The sequence below is a fragment of the Manis pentadactyla genome, chromosome 4 (assembly GCF_030020395.1).
Source record: "Manis pentadactyla isolate mManPen7 chromosome 4, mManPen7.hap1, whole genome shotgun sequence".
NCBI lineage: Eukaryota > Metazoa > Chordata > Mammalia > Pholidota > Manidae > Manis > Manis pentadactyla.
In genome coordinates this window covers 133909578-133932453 of record NC_080022.1, presented here as the reverse complement: position 1 = coordinate 133932453, position 22876 = coordinate 133909578, and the positions used below count along the sequence as shown (strand labels likewise).

The 22876-nt window shown below is 39.2% G+C and overlaps 1 protein-coding gene across 1 annotated transcript in view; it reads left to right on the top strand.

The window, feature by feature from the left end:
* The window catches only part of LOC118933442 (cilia- and flagella-associated protein 52), a 79275-nt gene that overhangs the window by 53401 nt on the left and 2998 nt on the right, over positions 1–22876 (top strand). The window contains exons 9-12 of the mRNA XM_057499485.1: positions 14789–14937; positions 17212–17372; positions 19924–20075; positions 21939–22041. Of these exons, the coding sequence (XP_057355468.1) occupies positions 14789–14937; positions 17212–17372; positions 19924–20075; positions 21939–22041 (565 nt within the window). The remainder of the gene's footprint in view (positions 1–14788; positions 14938–17211; positions 17373–19923; positions 20076–21938; positions 22042–22876) is intronic.

The following is a 22876-nucleotide window of genomic DNA, read 5'->3' as shown; positions in this document are numbered from 1 at the left end:
ACCCAGCCCCAGCCATCCGGGCCAGAGTGCAGGGCGCTCGATACTAGGAAAACAGGGCAGCAAGAACAGTGAGCAGGCACTGGAGGCTGGGCGACAGAGGGCATAAGAAAAGTGCGCGACCATTTTTTTTTTTTGCTTTTTTGCTGTTTTGTTTTGGTGAGCGCTTTTTGGGAGTTTTAAAGGGATAGGGACCCCAATACTAGGGAAACAGGGCAGAAAGACCGGTGAGCAGAGGCCTGAGGCTGGCACCGGAGAATAAAGAAAAAGGAACAACCACCTTTTTTTTTTAATTAAAAACTTTTTTTTTTTTTTAATTAAAAAAATTTTTTTTTCTTTTTTTTTGGTGGGCGTTGTTTTGTTTTGGCGGGTGCTTTTTGGAAGTCTTAAAGGGGCAGGGCGGGTCACTTAATCCAGAGGTAGGGAATCCGGGATCTCTGGGCACCCTAACCCCTGGGCTGCAGGGAGCAGGGAGGCCCCGTACGGAGATAAATAGCCTCCCAGCAGCTCCTGCTCAAACGCGACTCCACCATTTTGCAGTAGCTGCCTGAGCCAGGCCACGCCCACAGCAACAGCGGAGATTAACTCCATAGCAGCCGGGCAGGAAGCAGGAACACTGTCTGCGCGCAGCTGCACAGCAAAAGCCACTAGAGGTCGCTGTTCTCCCAGGAGAGGAGGGCCACAAACGAACAAGAAAGGAAGTCCTTCCAGCTGTCACTCATCCCAGTTCTGCAGACTATTCCTATCACCATGAAAAGGCAAAGCTACAGGCAGACAAAGATCACAGAGACAACACCAGAGAAGGAGACAGACCTAACCAGTCTCCCTGAAAAAGAATTCAAAATAAGAATCATAAACATGCTGACAGAGATGCAGAGAAATACACAAGAGAAATGGGATGAAGTCCGGAAGGAGATCACAGATGCCAGAAAGGAGATTACAGAAATGAAACAAACTCTGGAAGGGTTTATAAGCAGAATGGATAGAATGCAAGAGGCCATTGATGGAATTGAAACCAGAGAACAGGAACGCATAGAAGCTGACATAGAGAGAGACAAAAGGATCTCCAGGAATGAAACAATATTAACAGAACTGTGTGACCAATCCAAAAGGAACAATATCCGTATTATAGGGGTCCCAGAAGAAGAAGAGAGAGGAAAAGAGATGGAAAGTATCTTAGAAGAAATAATTGCTGAAAACTTCCCCACACTGGGGGAGGAAGTAATCGAACAGACCACGGAAATACACAGAACCCCCAACAGAAAGGATCCAAGAAGGGCAACACCAAGACACATAATAATTAAAATGGCAAAGATCAAGGACAAGGAAAGAGTGTTAAAGGCAGCTAGAGAGAAAAAGCTCACCTATAAAGGGAAACCCATCAGGCTAACGTCAGATTTCTCAACAGAAACCCTACAGGCCAGAAGAGAATGGCATGATATATTTAATACAATGAAACAGAAGGGCCTTGAACCAAGGATACTATATCCAGCACGACTATCATTCAAATATGACGGTGGGATTAAACAATTCCCAGACAAACAAAAGCTGAGGGAATTTGCTTTCCACAAACCACCTCTACAGAACATGTTACAGGGACTGCTCTAGATGGGAGCACTCCTAGAAAGAGCACAGCACAAAACACCCAACATATGAAGAATCGAGGAGGAGGAACAAGAAGGGAGAGAAGAAAAGAATCTCCAGATAGTGTATATAACAGCTCAATAAGCGAGCTAAGTTAGGCATAGGCAGTAAGATACTAAAGAGGCTAACCTTGAACCTTTGGTAACCACGAATTTAAAGCCTGCAATGGCAATAAGTACATATCTTTCAATAGTCACCCTAAATGTTAATAGGTTGAATGCACCAATCAAAAGACACAGAGTAACAGAATGGATAAAAAAGCAAGACTCATCCATATGCTGCTTACAAGAAACTCACCTCAAACCCAAAGACATGTACAGACTAAAAGTCAAGGGATGGAAAAACATATTTCAAGCAAACAACAGTGAGAAGAAAGCAGGGGTTGCAGTACTAATATCAGACAAAATAGACTTCAAAACAAAGAAAGTAACAAGAGATAAAGAAGGGCACTACATAATGATAAAGGGCTCAGTCAAACAAAAGGATATAAATATATATGCACCCAACACAGGAGCACCAGCATATGTGAAACAAATACTAACAGAACTAAAGGGGGATATAGACTGCAATGCATTCACTCTAGGAGACTTCAACACACCACTCACCCCAAAGGATAGATCCACTGGGCAGAAAATAAGTAAGGACACGGAAGCACTGAACAACACAGTAGAGCAGATGGACCTAATAGACATCTATAGAACTCTACATCCAAAAGCAGCGGGATATACATTCTTCTCAAGTGCACATGGAACATTCTCCAGAATAGACCACATACTAGGCCACAAAAAGAGCCTCAGAAAATTCCAAAAGATTGAAATCCTACCAACCAACTTTTCAGACCACAAAGGCATAAAACTAGAAATAAACTGTACAAAGAAAGCAAAGAGGCTCACAAACACATGGAGGCTTAACAACACGCTCCTAAATAATCAATGGATCAATGACCAAATCAAAATGGAGATCCAGCAATATATGGAAACAAATGACAACAACAACACTAAGCCCCAACTTCTGTGGGACACAGCAAAAGCAGTCTTAAGAGGAAAGTATATAGCAATCCAAGCATATTTAAAAAAGGAAGAGCAATCCCAAATGAATGGTCTAATGTCACAATTATCGAAATTGGAAAAAGAAGAACAGATGAGGCCTAAGGTCAGCAGAAGGAGGGACATAATAAAGATCAGAGAAGAAATAAATAAAATTGAGAAGAATAAAACAATAGCAAAAATCAATGAAACCAAGAGCTGGTTCTTCGAGAAAATAAACAAAATAGATAAGCCTCTAGCCAGACTTATTAAGAAGAAAAGAGAGTCAACACAAATCAACAGTATCAGAAACGAGAAAGGAAAAATCACGACGGACCCCACGGAAATGCAAAGAATTATTGGAGAATACTATGAAAACCTATATGCTAACAAGCTGGGAAACCTAGGAGAAATGGACGACTTCCTAGAAAAATATAACCTTCCAAGATTGACCCAGGAAGAAACAGAAAATCTAAACAGACCAATTACCAGCAACGAAATTGAAGCGGTAATCAAAAAACTACCAAAGAACAAAACCCCCGGGCCAGATGGATTTACCTCAGAATTTTATCAGACATACAGGGAAGACATAATACCCATTCTCCTTAAAGTTTTCCAAAAAATAGAGGAGAAGGGGATACTCCCAAACTCATTCTATGAAGCTAACATCACCCTAATACCAAAACCAGGCAAAGACCCCACCAAAAAAGAAAACTACAGACCAATATCCCTGATGAACGTAGATGCAAAAATACTCAACAAAATATTGGCAAACCGAATTCAAAAATACATCAAAAGGATCATACACCATGACCAAGTGGGATTCATCCCAGGGATGCAAGGATGGTACAACATTCGAAAGTCCATCAACATCATCCACCACATCAACAAAAAGAAAGACAAAAACCACATGATCATCTCCATAGATGCTGAAAAAGCATTTGACAAAGTTCAACATCCATTCATGTTAAAAACTCTCAGCAAAATGGGAATAGAGGGCAAGTACCTCAACATAATAAAGGCCATTTATGATAAACCCACAGCCAACATTATATTGAACAGCGAGAAGCTGAAAGCATTTCCGCTGAGATCGGGAACTAGACAGGGATGCCCACTCTCTCCACTGTTATTTAACATAGTACTGGAGGTCCTAGCCACGGCAATCAGACAAAATAAAGAAATACAAGGAATCCAGACTGGTAAAGAAGAAGTTAAACTGTCACTATTTGCAGATGACATGATACTGTACATAAAAAACCCTAAAGACTCCACCCCAAAACTACTAGAACTGATATCAGAATACAGCAAAGTTGCAGGATACAAAATCAACACACAGAAATCTGTGGCTTTCCTATATACTAACAACGAACCAACAGAAAGAGAAATCAGGAACACAACTCCATTCACAATTGCATCAAAAAAAATAAAATACCTAGGAATAAACCTAACCAAAGAAGTGAAAGACTTATACTCTGAAAACTACAAGTCACTCTTAAGAGAAATTAAAGGGGACACTAACAGATGGAAACTCATCCCATGCTCATGGCTAGGAAGAATTAATATCGTTAAAATGGCCATCCTGCCCAAAGCAATATACAGATTTGATGCAATCCCTATGAAACTACCAGCAACATTCTTCAATGAACTGGAACAAATAATTCAAAAATTCATATGGAAACACCAAAGACCCCGAATAGCCAAAGCAATCCTGAGAAAGAAGAATAAAGTAGGGGAGATCTCACTCCCCAACTTCAAGCTCTACTATAAAGCCATAGTAATCAAGACAATTTGGTACTGGCACAAGAGCAGAGCCACAGACCAATGGAACAGACTAGAGAATCCAGACATTAACCCAGACATATATGGTCAATTAATATTTGATAAAGGAGCCATGGACATACAATGGCGAAATGACAGTCTCTTCAACAGGTGGTGCTGGCAAAACTGGACAGCTACATATAGGAGAATGAAACTGGACCATTGTCTAACCCCATATACAAAAGTAAACTCAAAATGGATCAAAGACCTGAATGTAAGTCACGAAACCATTAAACTCTTGGAAGAAAACATAGGCAAAAACCTCTTAGACATAAACATGAGTGACCTCTTCTTGAACATACCTCCCCGGGCAAGGAAAACAACAGCAAAAATGAGTAAGTGGGACTATATTAAGCTGAAAAGCTTCTGTACAGCAAAAGACACCATCAATAGAACAAGAAGGATCCCTACAGTATGGGAGAATATATTTGAAAATGACACATCCGATAAAGGCTTGACGTCCAGAATATATAAAGAGCTCACACACCTCAACAAACAAAAAACAAATAACCCAATTAAAAAATGGGCAAAGGAACTGAACAGACGGTTCTCCAAAAAAGAAATACAGATGGCCAACAGACACATGAAAAGATGCTCCACATCGCTAATTATCAGAGAAATGCAAATTAAAACTACAATGAGGTATCACCTCACACCAGTAAGGATGGCTGCCATCCAAAAGACAAACAACAACAAATGTTGGCGAGGCTGTGGAGAAAGGGGAACCCTCCTACACTGCTGGTGGGAATGTATGTTAGTTCAACCATTGTGGAAAGCAGTATGGAGGTATATCAAAATGCTCAAAACAGACTTACCATTTGACCCAGGGATTGCACTCCTAGGAATTTACCCTAAGAACGCAGCAATCAAGTTTGAGAAAGACAGATGCACCCCTATGTTTATTGCAGCACTATTTACAATAGCCAAGAATTGGAAGCAACCTAAATGTCCATCAATAGATGAATGGATAAAGAAGATGTGGTACATATACACAATGGAATACTACTCAGCCATAAGAAAAGGGCAAATCCAATCATTTGCAGCAACATGGATGGAGCTGGAGGGTATTATGCTCAGTGAAACAAGCCAAGCAGAGAAAGAGAAATACCAAATGATTTCACTTATCTGTGGAATATAAGAACAAAGGAAAAACTGAAGGAACAAAACAGCACCAGAATCACAGAACTCAAGAATGGACTAACAGGTACCAAAGGGAAAGGGACTGGGGAGGATGGGTGGGTAGGGAGGGATAAGGGGGGGAGAAGTAGGGGGGTATTAAAATTAACATACATGGGGGGGTAGGAGAAAGGGGAGGGCTGTACAACACAGAGAAGGCAAGTAGTGATTCTACAACATTTTGCTATGCTGATGGACAGTGACTGTGAAGGGGTTTATAGGGGAGACCTGGTATAGGGGAGAGCCTAGTAAACATAATATTCATCATATAAGTGTAGATTAGTGATACCAAAAACAAAGCAAAAAAAAAAAAAGGGCAGTTCCTGTGTGGTAACCTCCAACGAGTTCTACACAAGGGTATAAAGGGCATATAAAAGTGTAGGCAAAGGGTCTATTTGTGTTTATACAGAGGATCAAAGCCTAATTGGGCTACCCCGAAAATGAACTAAGATACGATATGAAAAAGAACTTCCAACATCTGCACTCTCGGGAAGACTCATGCCAGAAGATGATCATCAAAAAACCCCAACAAAGATCCACGCACTGCTACAGCAGTAGATGCACTCATCCCACCAGTTCCTGGACTTGCCATGGGAATGAGGAAGGAGATATCTAAGCTGGCCTGTGCATACAGTAAAACAACAAATTTGACTGGATCTATACTGTTGGAACTCAACCAAGAATTTGGAGAAGTGCAAATTGTAGCGCTCCAAACTCTTACAACTACAGACTATTTACTGTTAAAAGAACATATGGCATGTGAACAGTCCCCAGGAATGGGTTGTTTTAATTTGTCTGATTTCTCTCAGACTGTTCAAGTTCAGTTGGACAATATCCACCATATCATAGATAAGTTTTCACAAATGCCTAAGGTGCCTTAATGGTTTTCTTGGTTTCACTGGAGATGGCTGGTAAGTACAGATATGCTTTGGTTATGTAACTATACTCCTATTATGTTAATGTGTGTGTGCAATTTAAGTAGTAGCTTAAAACCTATATATGCTGAAGTTACTCTACAAGCAGATATGTCAAAGAAATAATCAATCTTCCCAGGTTTTCTTCCGCCTGCTACTTCTATAGCTTTTCTTCTTCCTTCCTAATTACAACCCTTAAATAGAATTCGTGCCTCATATCAAATTTACCGAGTATCATAACTCCTCCAAGTGGTAAAGACACCTCAAGACAAATGCTGGGCTTAGAAGCCACAGGGCATAAATATGCAAAGAAGTAAAAAGCTAACCTTTTCAAACAATAAGGCTTCTCTCTCACTTACCAACTTCACATTTCCCTGTATGGCCCCGGAAGATGACTGGTTAGCCAGAGACGGGTAAGATTCCTCAAGGGAGGAACAACCTAAGACAGGCACAGTCGCAGGGGGGCCATCAGGTGAGAAATTGGGGATCAACAGAGGTGAGGCTTAGAACCTCACCCCCCCTGTTCTGAGAGAAATGTTCTGCATACGTGGATGTTTTATTGCCCTGGTCTAGCTTGGATTAACACATAGTCTACAGGCACACACCTGATCATCTACATTTGCTCTCTTACAACACTAAACTATGTTTTCCACCTTTATCTTGTATCTACCTACCACTTCAGCATTTTATTAAAATAATAATAATAAAGAGAGAAATGTGGTATCCACATATAAATCAAGTATAAAAACCAAATGAGTATTCATATTTGAACTGACTGTTTAGAGTTCATAATGCATGAGCAAAACCAAAAGTTTCTGTGATGACTGCCCTTGTACTCTTCACCATGTAACTTATTCATTATGTAAGAATTTGTTCTACATGTAAGAACTTGTTTGTTATGCCTCAGAAGATTGGAGACTGACGAAAATTAGGCTTGGGGTGGATTAATGATTGTACATTGAGCATTGACTCCCCTATACAGAATTTTATTGTCGTTAACAACCATTTGATCAATAAATATGAGAGATGCCCTCACAAAAAAAAAAAAAAAAGGACAGACTTCCAATGGTAAAATAAATAAGTAACCGGGATGTAATGTATAGCATAAGGAATATAGTCAAGATATTGTAACAGCTTGGTAGGGTGATAGCTGGAACCTAGAATTATGTATATAAATGTTCTACCACTGTGTTGTACACTTGAAACTAATGTAATGTAATACTGTGCATCAACTACCCTTCAATAAAAAATAATTAAAAAAAAAAAAGATTATTTCCATTGCCTTCACCATGCAGATACATTAGTTTTCACAATTCAAATTTGGGTTTCTTTGGAATGTTGGGTTTTCCAACAAATCCATCACGGAAAATTTAAATCGACGGCAAAACATTTCTGTTGTCCCACTGCTATCTGGAAAAAGCTTACTGGCACCTTTTTTCAAACTTATTTCAAACCCTTTATTTATGTCTCTTGGGTCTTTCAGGTATGGGATTCTTAATGGTAGTGGGTAAAAGAGGTCTTCTGGATCTAGTTGCTGTATTTCTTAGTCAGTCCCACAGCAAACAACTGAAACAAACAACCACCAGCAGTTTTGATATCAAAAAGAGCTTCAGTCATGGTTTGCCACTCTCTGATATTGAAACACATTATAAAACTCAAAATCATTTTTCTATAGGTAGAAAGACTCCTTTGAAAACTCCATCTTTAAGATCATGAAATGTATTTTTGGTTCCCTGAGTCATGATTAGATTCTTGTAAATATTTCTAATAGTGAAAATGGCTGGTGGTGAAATCTTTTTTGAAAATTGATTGGTCATTTCCTTTCTGTCTTATTTTTTTCCTCTTTTTCTAAGGAGCCTGGTGGAATCAATCTGTAAAACTATTTGATACTGATGCCTGTTATGAGTAGACTTTTAACTATCTTTTCAATTCTTAAATAGTCATTGAGCTATTCAGGTTTTGTAACTTCTTTTTCTTTCCTTTTTTTTTTTTTGAAAACAGCTTTATTGTAATATAATCTAGATACCATAAAGTTCACCCATTTAGAGTATACAGTCTACTGTTTCTTGGCATATTTACAGAGTTGTGTAATCTAATCAGCAGAGTCTAATTTTAGGACATCTTACTACCCTAAATGAAACCTACGAACAGTCACTACCACTTCCCTGCTTGTATTCTTCTCCTTCTACACTACTGAGTTGTCGAGACCACTGGGCTAAGAGGAAGAACATGGAGTAGATGAGTATCATGTACAAAACTGTATTCTTTCTTTACTTCTAATTTAGCTGTGTTAATGTACTTTGTTTTCAACTGCTATTACATTGTGTAACAAAGCATTCATAAATTGGAAAAAATATGTATGAACAGATGCAGCTTCTGCAATATTCTGCTATCATTTGCCTATTTACCAATTGCATATAAGGTAATATTTATTACAGAACATCCATTGTAGCAAAAGAAACTGAAGATCTTTTTCCATGTTATTTTCAACCTATTAGCATTGCTTAGTTTTAGATAAGTCTTGGTCTTTTAATAGAATCTAACCCATTCATACTTATTACTATCTAATAAGCTTATATATGTTTCCTATTTAACATATTTCTTTTTTCATTTTTCCTTTTCTTATCTTTTAATGCAGTGATCATCTTTTTTTTGATCCAGTCTTTCCTTTCTCTAATGCCTATGATTTGGAATCTCTTCACTTTATTTTTATTCATTTGGTGATTGACCCTGAATTTTAATATCATACTCAAACATTTTTCTGGCAAAGACTACAGTTAACCAACATTTGTATCAGATTTTCCAAAGAAGCAAGAGTCTCACTATATTTCACTTCCCTCTTTACTTTCTCTCATCATCTCCCATGCTAAAATTATTTGGAATTATAGATCCAGATTATATTATTAATTTTTTTACAATGAATTACTATGACTTTTGTTTTTTGCTTTTATCACTGTTTTTTTTTCTCACACATCTCCCTCTTCTTTTTTTTTTTTTTCATTTGTTTGTTTGGTAATTCTTTCATAATCTCTGTATAGGAAATGTAGTCCTTACTTACTTGAATGTATCTTTGTTTTACTCTCAGACTTGAGTGATAATTTGGCTAGGTTAAAAAGAATTTTAATTAACTTTGTACTGAAATATAATGTACATGCCAAAAGCACATAAATCACAAGGAAACCACTGCAATGAAATACCACACTTATATGACTATCACCCTGGTCAAGCAATAGAATATTTCCATCACCCAAAAACACCCCTCTCAATCACTACCCTCACCCTCTTTCTTAAAGATAATCATTATCCAGACTTCTAGCCCTATGGATTAATTTTACCTGCTTTAGAACTTTATGTAAATGGAATAATTCAAATGTACTTTGATTTTCCTATCCTTAGTGATTTTTTTGTTTACTTGTTTTATTAGTTGCTGAAAGAAATGTGTTTAAGTCTCAAGTAATGAATGTAGATTTCTCCCTTTATTTCTGTCAGTTTTTGCTACCTACATTCTTAAAGCTCTGTTATTAGGTGAAGGAACATAGATATGTATACATATATGGTGGTTTTTATATCTTCCAGATGGTATTGACATTTTTAAAAATCTGTTAAGTATTCCTCTTTGTCTCTAGTAATTCTCTCTGATTTGAAATCTCTTTTGTATGCTAGTAATATATTCATTCTAGCTTTCTTACTCTTTGAATGATATTACTTTTAAAATATATTTTCATTTTCAATATATATTTTAATATTTGGATCTTCATATTTCAAGTACATCCCTTGAAATATCACATAATTAGTCTTACTTTTTCTATCCAGTCTAATAATCTCTACTTCTTATTTGAAATGTTTAGTCCATTTATATTTAATGTAATTTTTTATATGGTTGTATTAAATCTTCCATTTTGTTATTTGCCACATTTTGTCTCATCTGTTCTTTGTTTTTTTATTATGTCTTTCCTGCCACTTTTGTTTTAATCAGAAAAATTATTTTAGCATTCCATTTAAAGTGTTCTACTGACTTAATTGCTATCTTGGCTTTCTAGCTATACATCTTCGCATTAATTTTTTTAGTGGTTGCTCTAAGGATGACAACATATATATTTAACCTATCACAGTCTGCTTAGAGTTAATGTTGGAACTACTTGAAGTAAAATACAATATAGGAACTTTGCAACAATATATTTCCCCTAACACCACTGTGATCTTTAGTGCTACTGCTTCCATGTATACTGATTTATATTATAAATCTATCAATACAATATTATTATTCTTGATTTAACAGTAATAAACTTTTCAAGAATTTAAGAAAAGAAAAGGAAATAAAAAGATATGCCTTTTGTGCTTACCCACATATTTGAGCATTTCTGATGCTCTTCATTCTTTCTTAAATATCTAAGTTGCCACCTGGTATCATTTTCCTTTCGGCCTAAAGAACTTTATTTAGCATTGTCTCTGGTGAAAAATTCTCCCAGTTTTTGTCTATCTGTAAATACCTTTTGAAAGCTTTCACTTTGGAAGAATAATTGTGTTCCTGGTTATGGAATTCTTCACTGATACCTTTTATTCATTAATTTGAATACACCATTACAATGCCTTTGGCTTCCATAGTTTCTAATAAGCACTCATGATGTATATTCTTATCATTCTCCTCTTTGTACCATGTGGTTTTTCTCATTACAGCATCTATTTTCAAGATTTTTTCTTTGTTTTGTTTTGTTTTCATTGGGTTGACTATGATAAGTCTTGAGGTAGTTTTTTTTGTGTTTATCCTGCTTAAGGTTTGTTAGAAGCTTTTAATCTGTAAGCTGATGTTTTCACCAAATTGGAAAGTTTTCAGGTATTATTTCTTCAAGATTTTTCACCTTTTCTCTCTCCTGTCTTGAGATTCAAGTTACACATGTTGGAAATTTGATACTGTCCCACAGATTTCTAGGCCGTTCATTTTTTTGAGTGTTTTTCTGTTTTTTTCATCATGTAATTTCTATGAAGTCTACCTTTAAGTTCACAGATTCTTTTGCTATCTCCAGTCTGTTGAGCCCATCTAGTAAATTTTTTATTTCAGTTACTGTCCTTTTCACCTATAGAACTTATATATATATGATATATATATATATATATATACACACACACACACACACACATATATATATATATATATACATTTTTAGTTTCAAGCTCTTCCATTCATTAATATCAGTTTCCTTTAATACTTTGAATATATTTTTGATAGTTGCTTTGAAGTCTTCGGCAATCCAATACCTCAGTCTACTTAGAGTTAGTGTCTTTTGATTGCCTTTTTCCTAAACCATACTTTCCTATTTCTTTGCATGCTCAATTATTTTTTGTTGAAAACTCAGTATTATAAATACTATGTTATAGTAACTTTGAATTCCATGGTATTCTCTGAGGATTTTTGGCCTGAACACAAACTGCCAGCTTGTCTTCCTCATAGTATACAGAAGCTCATGTTTTCATGGCTTTCCATTGCTACTATTTTACACTGGTTTTGGGTTTTCCTGTGGGCTTGCGTAATTAGTCACCCAAGGATTTATGTAGAGATGAAGCTCATCCTCTCCCTGGTTTCCTTGCTTCTAGGGATTTCTCCCTAATTCCAGGTGTTGTTACAACCTTAGGCTCTGGCTTCTGACACTTTAAGCCTATAAGCTTCAGCTTCCTGCCACTGTGCCAAGCTGAGCACAGTTGATGAATGTATTTAGTTAAAAAGGCAAGAAAGACTGAGATTGATCGTATGTGGGTCTATCTGCAAAAACAGAATCCTAAAAATAAATACATAAAATTAATGGAATAAAAGAAAATTAGAGTCATTTCTGGTCTCTGCCTGGTTTTTCTTCCTCCTGGAAGAAATTCAGCAGACAGGAATCTGGGCAGTGTTTGGAATCTGAATTTAGGTTCTACTCCTGTTGTTGTCATGCTGCCAGGATTTGCCCTTAAAATTCCAGCTGATTTCCAACCCTTAACTCTAACTTCTGGCCTGTCTAGCTGGTAAGGCTATGGTTTTCCTGCCACCTTTTTCTACAGACACCATAGCTATGGAAGTTCTGGGCACCTTCAGGGTAGAAAGCACAGTAATAATTGTTAACCCTTTCCGGTTGCACTTTTACAAGAGCAAACTCTTCTTGATTTCTTCTTTTAAATGTTTTCAATGTCTTTAGGATTTTTGGTTCTGGTAATTTTACCCAGTTATTGTACTTGTCATCTGTGGAAAGGTAATATGACCACTTAACTGCTCCTACATTGTAAAAAGTACCCTCTTTCTTGTCCTTTTGTGCTGTGTTTTTCTCCAGTTCTGTTTCCCCATATATTTTAATCTGGCTGATTTCTGTTTATTCTCAATGTTTCTGGCCTATATGATGATAATCTTTCTTGCTTTCCTGTATTATTAAGAGAAAAAATGTATATGTATATATATATATAATGTGTGTGTGTGTGTGTGTGTGTGTATGTATGTATATATATGCTACATCATTTATCTCTACCCTTACCTCTAGATCTTCATTTCATGGGATTTTAGGTAGGAGGGAGGAAACATGTGGGCCTAGTGTACCATCATGATCCAATCTATTTTTTTCTGGAACTTAGCCTTTCAGATTCTAAACTAAGGACAATGTTCTACTCAGATGGCTCATTTTTTGGACTAAATTCCTGAGGATTTGGACTAACCATTAGGTTAGGGAGAGTTTGAAAAGTTCATTAGGTACATTCATTCCATGACATTTGACTTTTATGATGAGTCCATACATGGCTTTAAGAGCTTACTTTTCTCAAAGAAGGAGCTCATTCACTGAAGGCAATATCTGATATAAAACATCTCTCCTTTTAAATTACTATCTTCTATGGTTTGATTTGATCTCTGTTAATCAGGACTTTCTGGCAAGGAACCCCATCTCATCTGTTGTCTGTCCCAGCATTTACTCTTTCTAAGTAACTAGTCCAGAATTATAATTTTATCCCTGAGCCCCAAAGATACATATATAGAAAAGATCCACTTAGTTCCCTATTATCTACTTATTTTCCAATGTGAGTAGATTTTAAAATAAGAGATAGTGAATAAACATACACTCTTTTTTTTTTCTTGCAATGTAGTTTACTCTTTAGGCCCACAGAATTGAAATATAAGAAAAATAACAAATTCGTTATACACCAAAGTCAGGATATGATTACTGCTAGAGCACTAGGAAGATGAATGGAGTCTGGGAGAGGCTTATGAGGGCTTGTTGTTAGGGATCAAAACTGAACAAATGCGACAGAATGTTCAGATGACAAAAGCTGAGTTACATGATTGTTCATCATGCAGTCCTCCATATGGGTTAAAAATTGAGATAAATTTAAAAACTTGTCCATTTTTTTTATGCTGGATCCCTTAACTATTGGATTAATTATGACTCCTTAACATTTAAAAAAATTGAAGTATAAGTAACATACAATAATATATTCTTAGGTGTTCAGTTCAATGCTTCTGACAATTTTATATACCTGTGTAACCACTACATAAGCGATAGAACGTTACTTAATTCTGTCTTCACATAAACTAAAACTGGAAATGCATACTTACAAAGCAGATAGTATTTCTTGTATTCCAGTATTAACCCTTTTTCCCTCAAAGGGAAGTGCAAATTGGAATAATCTGTAATTTTTTTACATATTGGGATTTTTCATTCTATTCACAAGTTGTCCTTTAAAAAAAAACCTGATAGACTAATTATTCTGGGATTCTCTTTTTTTTGCCCACAATCTCATATTTTCTCATAACTAAGCAAAGTCATATTTTGGATTATCTGCAAACATGAATTCATTTTTGACTTCGAAATTATAAGTTATCTACTTTAGGAAAAGTTTTGTTTAGGCTCTTTTAACGTAAATATTCCACGAAGTGTATTTTACCTCAAAAATGTTACTATCCTCCAGTCCACCAAGGCATTGAAAGACTTTCAAATTGACATTTCCTTTTTGAGTATCTTTGTTCCAACTGTTCCCAAAGGGAAAGGACTACAAAAGATGGTCCATACGTGATTCATGGGCATCAAATGCCATTTTATACAAGAAATCTATAAGGCCATTAAGCCTCAAGATAATTTATGTCTAAAAGGCTTCCTCCCCTACATCCTTATGGAACTCAAATGTGTCAAATACGCATCTAAGAAACACTGTATTTTATGGCTGCATCTCTTATTCTCCTGGTGGCTTGCTTCTTCACAGTGGCACTGCTGAGCTGTTTGCCACCTGTGCCAAGAAAGACATCAGGGTGTGGCACACGCTGTCCAACAGGGAGCTGCTGCGGATCACTGTACCCAACATGACCTGCCACAGCATTGATTTCATGAGAGACGGCAAGAGCATCATTTCGGGTAATGTTGACATATCAATGTTTGGCTCTGGGCTCTGGCTTGTGGCTTTGGATCTTTTCATTCTCTCTGTACGCTAGTCTCTACACGTGGATAACCTGGAATGGCCTTCCACTGTCCACCTCCTCCTTACTTCCCATCTAGCCTCACTTTGGAGTTCCCTTCCAGCTGGGAGACTTTCTGAGCTAGGAATTACCAAGTCACAATTTCCCTTCTCCCACATTGTTGCATATAACATGTAGCTTCCACTCTAGTAGGGAAATTTACTAATTTAATTACAAAATGGACTGGAGGCCTTAGTACAGGGCACTTGTGTTAGAACCCCTTTTGTTGTTCAAGAGATTAAAAAACCTGACTTAATCTATGTTATGCCTCAAAGGGAATTTATTTTATGCCAAAATATTTTAACTTTAAACATCATTATGTTCAATCCACATGCAGATTTCCTCAGGGCTCAAAAAGTAAACTCACTTGTTCACATCCATGCAAAGTCAAGTGGATCTTTCAGTACAGCTATTAAATGGTGATACCAGGAACCCATTTCATCCCCATTTTTATTGGCTTTGTTTCCTCTGTGTTGGCTTCGCCCTTGGGTATGTCGTCTCCACATAGTGGCCCCAGGAGCTCTTGGCTTATATTATACTTAGAGCTAATAAACCTGCAGGTCAGAATCTTGGAGTCGTCACCTCCTCCTTTTCTTTTACACCCCATATCCATTTGCCCCAGTGGTCTCCCCTCAGAGCATACCCAAGATTCTGTCGCTTCTCATCATCATCGTGTCAGCCACGACCATCTCTCTCCTAGACTATTTTCGTAGCTTTGCACCAGGTCTCCCTGCTTCTACCCTTGTCTACCACCCTTCTCTCCAGTCTGTTATCAACACAGAAGCCAGGGATCTCTTTTTAAAACATAAGTCAGATCAAACCATTTTGGGGACTCATTTATAAGTTTCCACAGTTGCCTACATGACCTTCTCTCCTTCCCACCTCCACCTTCTCACCTCAGACTTTGCCTCCTACCACTCACCCCTCTCTAGTCATATTTCCTTTTCTTTTGCTGTTCCTCAAACACATTGTGCATAGGGCCTTTGCTCTAGCTATTTTGTCTGCTTGGAATGTTCTTTCCCCAGTTAGCCTCATAACTCCCTCCCTCACCCCCTCACTTCCTCAAGTCTTTGCTGGAATAGGATCTACCTTGAGCATCTTATTTAAAAATGCTAAGGTCAAGAGATGACACTAAAGCACAGAGAAGGAGCGAGTCACCTAAGGCGTAGGGAATGGGCATTCCAGGCAGAGGGAACAGTAACTACAAAGGCCCTGAGGTGGGAAAACTGATTAGCATATTTGAAGAAAAGAAAGAGGACCAGTAGTGTATCTGTAGCTTAGTGGTAAAGCTGGGGTCAGAACTGGAGGAGAGTGGTACAGAGGAAGTTGAGGTGGGTAGAGAGAGACTAATATCTGTGGAGGATAAGGTGTTGGATTTTCACTGTAGATGGGAAAGGCTTCTGAAAGTTTGATCAAGGAGGTAGCATGATTTTAAGAACTTCACCCTGGTCCCTGCATAGATAATTGGTTGAGGGGAGCAAGAGTCTAAGGCCAGGGAAGAAGCTGTTACAATAATCCAGGAGAGAGATGCTGGTGGCATGGACAAGGGTGGTCCCAGGGGAAGGGTTGAGAAGTGGTCAGATTCAGGATGTCTTTCAACTGTAGAGTTGATGGGACTTGCTGATGCACGGGGTATTGGCTTGGGTTGGACAATGGAATAGAGAAGATTCAAGGATGAATCTGAAGTTCTTGGGTTGAACAACTGGATGGATGACACCATCATTTCATTGAGATGGGGAAGATGGTGGGAGTGGGGGAAGGAGCATCGGGTTCAAGGGGAGGGGGAGGGATGGGAAGCCACCATTTATTTGAAGGTTTTAAATTCTATGTCCCAGGTGCAATATCAACTAGCTAGTTGAATTCACAAGTTTTGCAGCCTGTGAGAAAGGTGAGCTGGCCTCACTCCTTCCTCCCCACCCCAACTTCTCTCTCCTGGACTGGGGTGCACCTAGAGGCAGGTTCAACTAAGGCAACTCATTTCCCTCAGTAAGGTGTGAGCAGGTCTAGGAGTCAGAGAAAAGGGGGTGTGATTTCCTGGCAATTAGGGGATGACCAGCCTCTTTCCTCCAACAGCATGACTGCCTCCCAATCCTGAATCTCATTTATGATGTAACAGCCTATGGAAAGAGCATGAATACACTGATCTTCGCCTTTTGTTTCTCCTTCATGCCAGGATGGGACGACGGGAAAATCCGAGCTTTCGCCCCAGAGACAGGCCGGTTGATATATGTCATTAACAATGCCCACAAGACTGGAGTGATGGCCATCGCCACCACCAGTGACTGTAAAAGGGTCATCAGCGGTGGTGGGGAAGGGGAGGTACTGTTCTTAAAGGTAGAATGTTTTCCAAATAGCCCTTTACTTAGAGTAACAGCCTTATAGGAGGCCACTTATTTGATTTTTTTAACCTGTACTAGGAGTCAAGCAGGACCAAATTCAGATTTGGATGAAACCCTAAAATACATGATAAACTGAAGTTCTGATAATATAAATATGCATATAAGTGTATCTGTTCACAGAAAGGACATTTCAGATACAAACATAAAAGCGTTCTCCGTGGAATCAAGGTTGGCATTCTGCCAGAGTTTTAGACTATTTGCTCTTTGCCTTCAAAGACCACAGTTACATAAATTGTCTTTATCTTATCTTTTAAAGAAGATGCTATTTTTAGAATAAATTCTTCAATCTACGCAGACATTTTCATTATTCATTTAAAATTATTACACTTGACCTTTTCTTTAATCATTTCAAGGCTTCTAAAACATCTTTCACTCACACAGTCATCTCAGGGTTTCTCCTGCCCTCCTCCCCAGCTTTTTTGCTATTTAAAAGCCTTCCCTTTCTCAACATAGGGTATTTTCTTTTCTGCATGCTATCACGGGAATAACTTACCAGGGAAAGAAAGATACAGCATCTTGATGTAGCCTTCAGAAGACTTTGGGCCAATCTGATGTGTGGCTGAGTGTTTGGAATCCAGAGTCATGCTGCCTGGTCCCAAATTTCACTTCTGCCGTTTACCTGCTGTGTGGTCTCTCTCTGCTCCATTTCCTGTGTGTAAAGTGAAGATAACAACACTCTTATTAATGAGATATTTTACACTCTTTATCTTATATTAATTCTTCAAAATCTGATGCCCATTTTACCTTCAGAGCCCATGGTCATCTGGACTAGGCACATTCCAGGTGCTCCATAGACATCCTCAGCCTCAGACCATCTGCCTGCTCTCCACCTACCACCACCGTCTCTGCTTCACTCCCTTCCCTTATCCCTTCGGCCGTGCTGGTGCTGACACCCTCAGCGCCCTTGCTTGCTCCTCCAGTCTTCTGGGACATCTGCCTTACTGATGCCTCAACTGGGTTTGAACCAGACCACTGGTGTTCTAGGTGCCTGAGCCCAGGCTTATGAGAGCTGCTGAGGAAATCACACGTTACCAATTCACTGCCCTTGGCCCCACACAGCTATCTTTTCACAGAACAATGTCAGCTCCTCTTCCCATTCTCCATGCAGCTATTACAGACTTGTCCTTCCAAAAGACATAGTCTAGAAGGTCTTTGTAAGTGCTAGAGACTAGATTTGCAGCAGGTGTGCACTGGTATAAATGCAGTAGTTGCTGAAATACTCAACTACCTTCATTTTCACTAGCACATGGCCATTGCCAGAGTTTGAAGACCCCGGTCCCACCACCTTGTCCTCTTCCCTCCATGCATGCCCACACCTCCCTGCAATCCCACTTCTAAAGGGCTATTGCCCAGCACATCTAAAGTTCCAGTCTCGGGCTGTCTGGCTGGTGCCCACAGCATAGTAGTAAGAAAATTAGAATATCACTCTTGCTAAAGAGTGAATGTATGCTTCCAAATGCAGTGGGCATTTAAGATGGGAGATATGTTTTCTTTGGCAATAGTCATTATCCCATCCCAGGTCAGAAACAGGGAATCATTTGGACACTATAGAAATGAATCTGGCCCAGCTCATTTGAGATAACCTCATGTTTCCTCATCTTCTTTACTAAGAAAGTATCTTAGAATGTTTTCCTTCCTTCATTGAAGCTTATTTTGCTGTTACCAGGCATAAATACGTTAGTCTGTTATTACTTATCCTAACACTAGTTTTTAGTCTAGTGTTCACCTCGACTACGGTTCTTTTACATGAAATAATTTCATTTCACAAAAAGCCATTCCTCCTCTTATTTTTCATAAGTCCAACATATTCGCTATAAGATAGTATATGCATCTGACTAAATTATTATGTTTTCTGTTATAGTTGTGACAGTGTTTATTATAAGACATAGATAAATAACTTCCCTTTTACGTATCCTTTTTATTGCCAACTAGGGCATTGTATGGGTTGTTGTGGAATTTTGTGTGGGAGTAGTTGTATTACCTATGGGTTTCCTTTCAGAATAGTAGAGGGGTGTTGGAAAATACACATTATAGAAAGTGGGTATTGATTGTGACAAGGTTGAGAACTGATGATTCTAAATGATTAAAATTAAGCAGCTGATGTGCAAGTTAAATATGGCTATGGGTACCCAAGAGATTTCCTGATGGCACCAGAAATTTGAGAGCAATGCTCAGCAGAAATGAGTAGACACATTACTTCCCTTGGTTTAGCAGCAGCCCTGGCAGTATGGGTTGTAGTAGCGGGTATCTGATAGATTTCTCAGCCCTCAAAGTAGAAGCAGGGGCAGGACCAGTGGTAGCATTTTCCTGGCTCCACGGATGAATGCTCCTGTCCCACAACTTAGCATTCCTACCCCGCTCAACTGTGATGAGAACAGGGAGCTAACGAAAACAAGTCCAGTACAGCGGGGGTTAAAAAGCTCTTGGAATCTTTTTATCCCTTCAAAAGTGCCCGTCTGTACTGAGCCTGGATGTGTGGTTCTCAGGTGAGGGTGTGGCAGATAGGCTGCCAGACCCAGAAGCTGGAGGAGGCTCTGAAGGAGCACAAGTCGTCTGTGTCCTGCATTCGGGTGAAGAAGGACAACGAGCAGTGTGTCACCACCAGCACGGATGGGACCTGCATCATTTGGGACCTTGTGTAGGTTACCTATGATGGCGAGGACAAAGTGACACTAAATGCATTATTGAACTTGACAGAAGGTTCACACACAAGGTGGGAATCTTATTAAAGGCGACAGTAAAGGGGTGCTCACCGGAAGCTATTCATCTGCATGACTGCGCAGGGTTTACAGATGCTGGCAGAAAGGGTGTCGTTTCCAGGAAGAGCAGGACATTAGAAATTTCTGGATGGATGGAAAGTAGCTTTACAGATACACACAGTGAAGCATGATTGAACTTATACTAATGCAACTCTGAGAATCCCCCAAAAAGGGAGAAGGAAAATAACTTAAATAATGTAGGCAGTTCCTCTTGGCATTCTGCCCAGTCCAGTCAAGCCCAGAATGAGCTTGCCATGGGGGACAGGGTAGGAGTGGGGGTGAGGGGTGTGAATTTGCCCTTCCTTCATTTTCGGGGAGGTCTCATGCTGTAAGCGCACCGCTATCCCCATAGAGGGGCTGACTCCAAGGTCACTGGACCAAAATGTGAACTTTAGTTTTGGAGTAACTCAAAGAATTTTCAATGACAGTGTTTTATTTTATTTTGTTTTCTATAAGCATGTTTGTTGCTTGTTTTTACTTAGAATTAGACCCTATTCCTCCAACCCCTCTCCCTGCCTAGCACAGCTCTACCATTCCTAAGATGCCTCCCCACCGTGATAACTGCATTAGAGACTTGGATAATTACGGAGCTGGGAGAAAAGAGAGAGGGATATATAGTTATAGATACAGATATTGTGAAAAAATATGAGATGGTCTTGATTGAAGAGAGGAGAATGGAACTAAAGGCAAAGACAGAATACTTTTTATTTAATGCATTAAAAAAAAAACACCCCAAACTAAGCAAACCTCTGTCTTCTACCTCCCTGTGTCTCTAACCTTGATGTGCACAGTAATCACCTGGGGAGCTTGTTAAAATGTAGATTTTGATTCAGTAGGTCTAGAGTGGTGCCTGAGTTTCTGCATTTCTAACAAGCTTCCAAGTGATGTTCCCGGAGCTGGTCCAAGGGCTGCACTTACGGGTCATGTTCACATTACTCCTGAACTTCCCATTGGAAAAATACATAATGAGAAGGGCATGTCTGAACTTATTTCTGTGGATGCTTGTGACCACCTCAAATCTTTAAAGCCTCCCTTTTATGTAGCAGATACATTTGGTTAATTTGTACCAAAATCTTTTAAAAATGCTCAGCTCAGATACCCTGTGTGAAAACTTCCCTAATGAGAAGAAACTGCAGAAGGTGCCTTTTTGCAGCCAGCAGAGCCTGGCCTGAGATGGTCACCTATCTCCTATGGAAGGAGAAGCTTGATTTACATATTTCTCAGTACAATAGCTAAAGCAATGTTTCTCAAACTATTGTGCACGTGGAATCACGTGGTACTGATTACCATGTAAATGTATGGGCCTCCCCCAGCCTCCTAAACCAAATCCCTAGAGGTAAAGCGCAATAACATCCACCTTTAAAAAGCCCTTCCCCACCCTTTGATGCTCAGCTTGTAAAGGCATTCACTTCAAAATGGCGGCCTCCGGAATAAAGTACCTGGTATGGAGACGGCAGATTGACCCGAGGTCAGCCTCGCTACTTCCTTCTCACAGGAACTTGAGGCTTCCCATGGAGTTCTGTGCTTTATCTTTAAAAAAGGACCCCACCCAGCATGCTCTGACTGCCCCTGGTAAGGTGCATTGCGAGGACACAGAAGTGGAGTGGACAGAGTTAACAGGAAATCTATTTGGGATAGATAAATCAACCCAAATCCAAGCTTCTACCAAATCTAGTTTGAATAGTAAATGTCTTCTAGGAAAGAGAAAGTTGAGTTTCACAGCTCTTGACTTTATTTTTCAGGCGTTTTAGGAGGAATCAGATGATCCTGGCCAACACCTTATTCCAGTGTGTTTGTTACCACCCTGAAGAGTTTCAGATCATCACCAGTGGGACAGACAGAAAGGTAAGTACTGTCAGCAAGAGTCAAAATCTTTCTGGTACAGTGGAAAAGCGAAGTGCGGTGGCCGAGAGTGCAGGCTCCAGAAACAAGCCATTCCAGTTCAGAGAGGGAGGCTTTGCCGTAGATCCGCCATGTGGCTTTGGAAATGCTACATAACCTTTCAGTGCCTTTGCTTCCTCGTCTGTAAAATGGAAATGATGATACTGTCAACCTCATAGAATTGCCATGATGATTACAGCCATGCTCACGTACTGCTAATAGCAGGGGGCCTGGAACAGAGTAGGTGCTCAATAAATATCAGTTTTTATTATTAGAAAATTTCTGAGGCTGGAACAGAATTGCTGTGCCCAAGCCAGCTGTCACTTTTACTAAATTCAAATCGAATGACAGTAGAGCTCCTCATTTCTCATTGCTCTACTTCATCCGTATATCAACAGTTTCTTTAGTTGGGGAGTCCATGTCTTTGGGTAAAGATTGGTCCCTCTCTTGGGGGGAATATTTCCTCTTGGGACAAACAAAAGGCCTCAGGAGAGAGTCACATGGAGGGGCACGAGGATGCCAGGGTGTCATCCAGCTGTACAGATGAGCCAGATCTTGGTCTAATTGATGGATTTGGACTCCCCTGATTTGGATTTGAGATGACTTTGAGATCATTGAAGAAGTTGCATATTTATCTTTTCACGAGTTACAGAAAAGTTTGATAAGTGAAAAGTATAAAAATATAGTAGGAAAAATACTAAATGTGCCTCTCCACCTGCCACCCCCTACAGAATTAGAATTTAGGAGTGGGGCTTTTTTCTGCCTGAACTTTCCATGTGATTGAGAACTACTGCTCAAA